Below are 2,951 nucleotides of genomic sequence, written 5' to 3'. Positions count from 1 at the left end.
TGTGTCAAACTGGCTGTCTTGAGTATGGAAATAGGAGAGGTACTTGCAGTTGGAGCCCAATTTACCTGAACATCTTCAACAACCACACCAGCAAGCACTTGAGGAATTTGACATGCTGTGCTTCATCTTCAGTAATGAAAGAGCAAACAAAACACACCTTTCTCCCTCTTGTAACCATCTTTGGCCCTTTAGTGAGCAAATAGTCATCTCAGAGTGGCAAGAGTTTTCCAAGGCTTTTGACCAAGGAAACTTTTATATGGAGAAACTTGAAACTACTTGACTGTTTTCTTTTCACAGACCTACATAACCCACCAATAAATCAAGAGTTCCAGTGTCAGAGTCAGCTTGTCAGAAGCCTTCAGTCCTGATTTGCTGGCTGGACTTCATTTCACGTTGCTGTGCAAGATGCATATGCTAAAAGACTCATATTCCAGGTTTTGTGAGGGGTGGGCTGGGGTGGAAGGAGGTGACAGTTGTTAGCTGGGGGGGGGGGGAGAAGGGATGAAAAAAGCCATTTAGTGTAAGATGATTTACAAGGAAAGGTATTACTTCCTCCTACAAGTGGTTTAGATAAACATAGATATGTTTAATAGCCACATTTACATATTTGGGAACTAATTATTTTGTGAAATCATTACTTAAACTTGCTGTTAATTGCCCAGCCTGCTCCTGTGTGTGCAGCACTTCAGAGCTACTGGTGCCCAGACACGTCAGCTGATTTGAATTCCTGTCTGAACACTTGCCCAAAATGGCTTGAGAACAGGTTTCTTTTCCACTTATTTAAGAGTTGGGACTGTGCAGAATTTCAGTGGCATGGTGCCACTCTTTCCATAAACAAAACACTGGGAAGAAGCTGCTCTTCCCACACCTAGCAATGGATTTCTTACCCCACAGGCTGCCTTTTCCTTTCCACAGTGTATCAGGAGCTGAGAGCAATTCAAGGTAATTCCTGCTTTCAGCAAGTTCAGCAGAGTTCTCTGTTTTGTCTTCCTAAGTAACAGAGTTCACCACAGACTCACCTGTAACTTCACAGAATAGTTTAAAGCTTTATTTCTGTTTGCTCTCCAGAATTGCTGCCTGTTTGTTCTTTAAGGGGTAGGGCTGGAAATGTTAGTGTTGCATCAGTGCTGTGGAAGAACTGGGAATTCCACAGCACTGGAATTCATTCTCCTCTTCGTAAATTATTCAGATACATGTTTGTGATTCCCCATGACCCAGATATTCCAAAGGAGCATTCCTGTGGGACACTGTTAAGATGTCCAAGCTGCAGGGATGGCTGATACCCACTGACTAAAGGAAGGAGGCAGCTCAGGGGCTGCTGCCAAGTGTCCAGGTTGTAGGAATCCTCTGGCAGGGATGGAAATGGCCTAGTTCACTTTGCTGTGATCACAGTTGGCTGTTTTTTTGTTCCTGCCCCACACTAAAGAGGCACAAGCTGTGACTTACTGACAAACCAGATGGGAACACCACTGAGGAGCTGCAGTGTGGACAAGGAATGTGAGGATACTTGGGAACAAGCAGGTAAACCAGCATTACATGGTTGCACTTGCCCCAAGCCCTTGTGTCTGGTTTGGACTGTCCAGGCTGTCGTGTTTGTGCATCCTGGGTGCTCAGTTTACACTGCTGAGGTTCTCTGGGGGCTCCTCATCATGGCTGAGGTTTTGAGCTGATTTTACCCCCAGCACGGTGACCTGTGTTCCAGGTAACACTGTATCACTGGGGGACAGGAAAAGCATCAAACATTAAAATCAGAAGGGCTGTTGAGCTAACAGGGTGAAATTCCTTCCTGCTGTGCTGCCTAGAAAACACTGGACGATCAATAAAGGGAAAACATGAATTCTGAAGTGATTAGAAGTGTATTTTGGGTTTTGGGAGGTCGATGGGGGGTGGACTCTGCTGTGTCTGTACCATCTGGTGCCCTGCTCTTGGGCCAGTGCCATCCCTGCACACAGAGCAGGACCTGAAGTCTCCTTTCTGCATCTCTTCAGAAGCAGCACCAGTGATTTCAGACCAAACCAGAGGCTGTTCAGGGTTTAAACAGAGACTGTCATAGGACACCTTCCTGCCCAGGCAGATCCGCAGAGGAGATTGTTGATTCCCCTGATGCAAAACACCACAGTAGTTTGAAATCTGATCTCTGTTGTTACTGAGAAATTAAACTAAAATCTGATCAGGCAGCAATAACTGTTCTCCCCAGTTCCTCAAGATGATCAATGGCACCATAAGCAGTGGTGTAAGTCACCTACACAGCACAGTCATACACAGTTGTCATCAGGCTGTGCAAAATGAGATGAGTTGTTCTGTGGTATGTCCTGAAGACCACAGTCTGTGGCTCTCCTGGGCCCAGTTCTGGTTTTGCTGTCTTACCCAACAGGCACAGAAAACGAACATGATGCAGAGCAACTCCTCAAAGGTCACTTCATGGTCCAGATAAAATGATGTCTGTAAAACAATACTGTGCATAACGTCTTCAAACATTTAATTGTAATTTGCTCTTCAAGGCAGGCAAAAAAAAAATTGCTGTTGGCATTTTGTGATCTAGCTAAGCAGGAGAGATGTTGAGCCAGGAGAACAGTCGAGGGGCAGCTGTGCTGGGAAAACGATCCTGGTACTGGTACTTGGTCATTGCTGTCCACTCTCAAAACCACTTTTCACCCAGCGGGCACAGCTCCAGTGTCCAGGGGCACAGATCAATGTCCAGGGAGCACAAATCCACTGTTCAGGGGCACAGCTTCAGCATCCAGGGGACACAGATCAGTGTCCAGGGGCACAGCTCCAGTGTCCAGGGCTGTTGGCTCTGAAACAAAAGCAGGAGCTCTGTGGAAGTGCCGATGACAGGAGCGATGGCTGCGAGCTGCGCAGGCCCCGGGTGAGCAGCAGCAGGTGTCTTTCAGGATAAAAGCGGCGCAGGCGGCGGTGCCGGTGGAGCCGAGGTGATGCAGAGATGATGC

General features: G+C 47.1%; 1 protein-coding gene across 1 annotated transcript in view; it reads left to right on the top strand.

Moving 5' to 3' along the window:
• The first annotated feature begins 2,843 nt into the window (after positions 1 to 2,843).
• ANKFY1 (ankyrin repeat and FYVE domain containing 1) overlaps positions 2,844 to 2,951 on the top strand; it is a 32,763-nt gene continuing 32,655 nt past the window's right edge. The window contains exon 1 of the mRNA XM_027664449.1: positions 2,844 to 2,869. Coding sequence (XP_027520250.1) covers positions 2,844 to 2,869 — 26 coding nt within the window. The remainder of the gene's footprint in view (positions 2,870 to 2,951) is intronic.

This window comes from Corapipo altera, unplaced genomic scaffold (assembly GCF_003945725.1).
Source record: "Corapipo altera isolate COAL_440 unplaced genomic scaffold, ASM394572v1 181b, whole genome shotgun sequence".
Taxonomy (NCBI): Eukaryota; Metazoa; Chordata; class Aves; order Passeriformes; family Pipridae; genus Corapipo; species Corapipo altera.
Note: the sequence above shows the minus strand (reverse complement) of the source record. Positions and strands in the feature narration are given on the sequence as shown.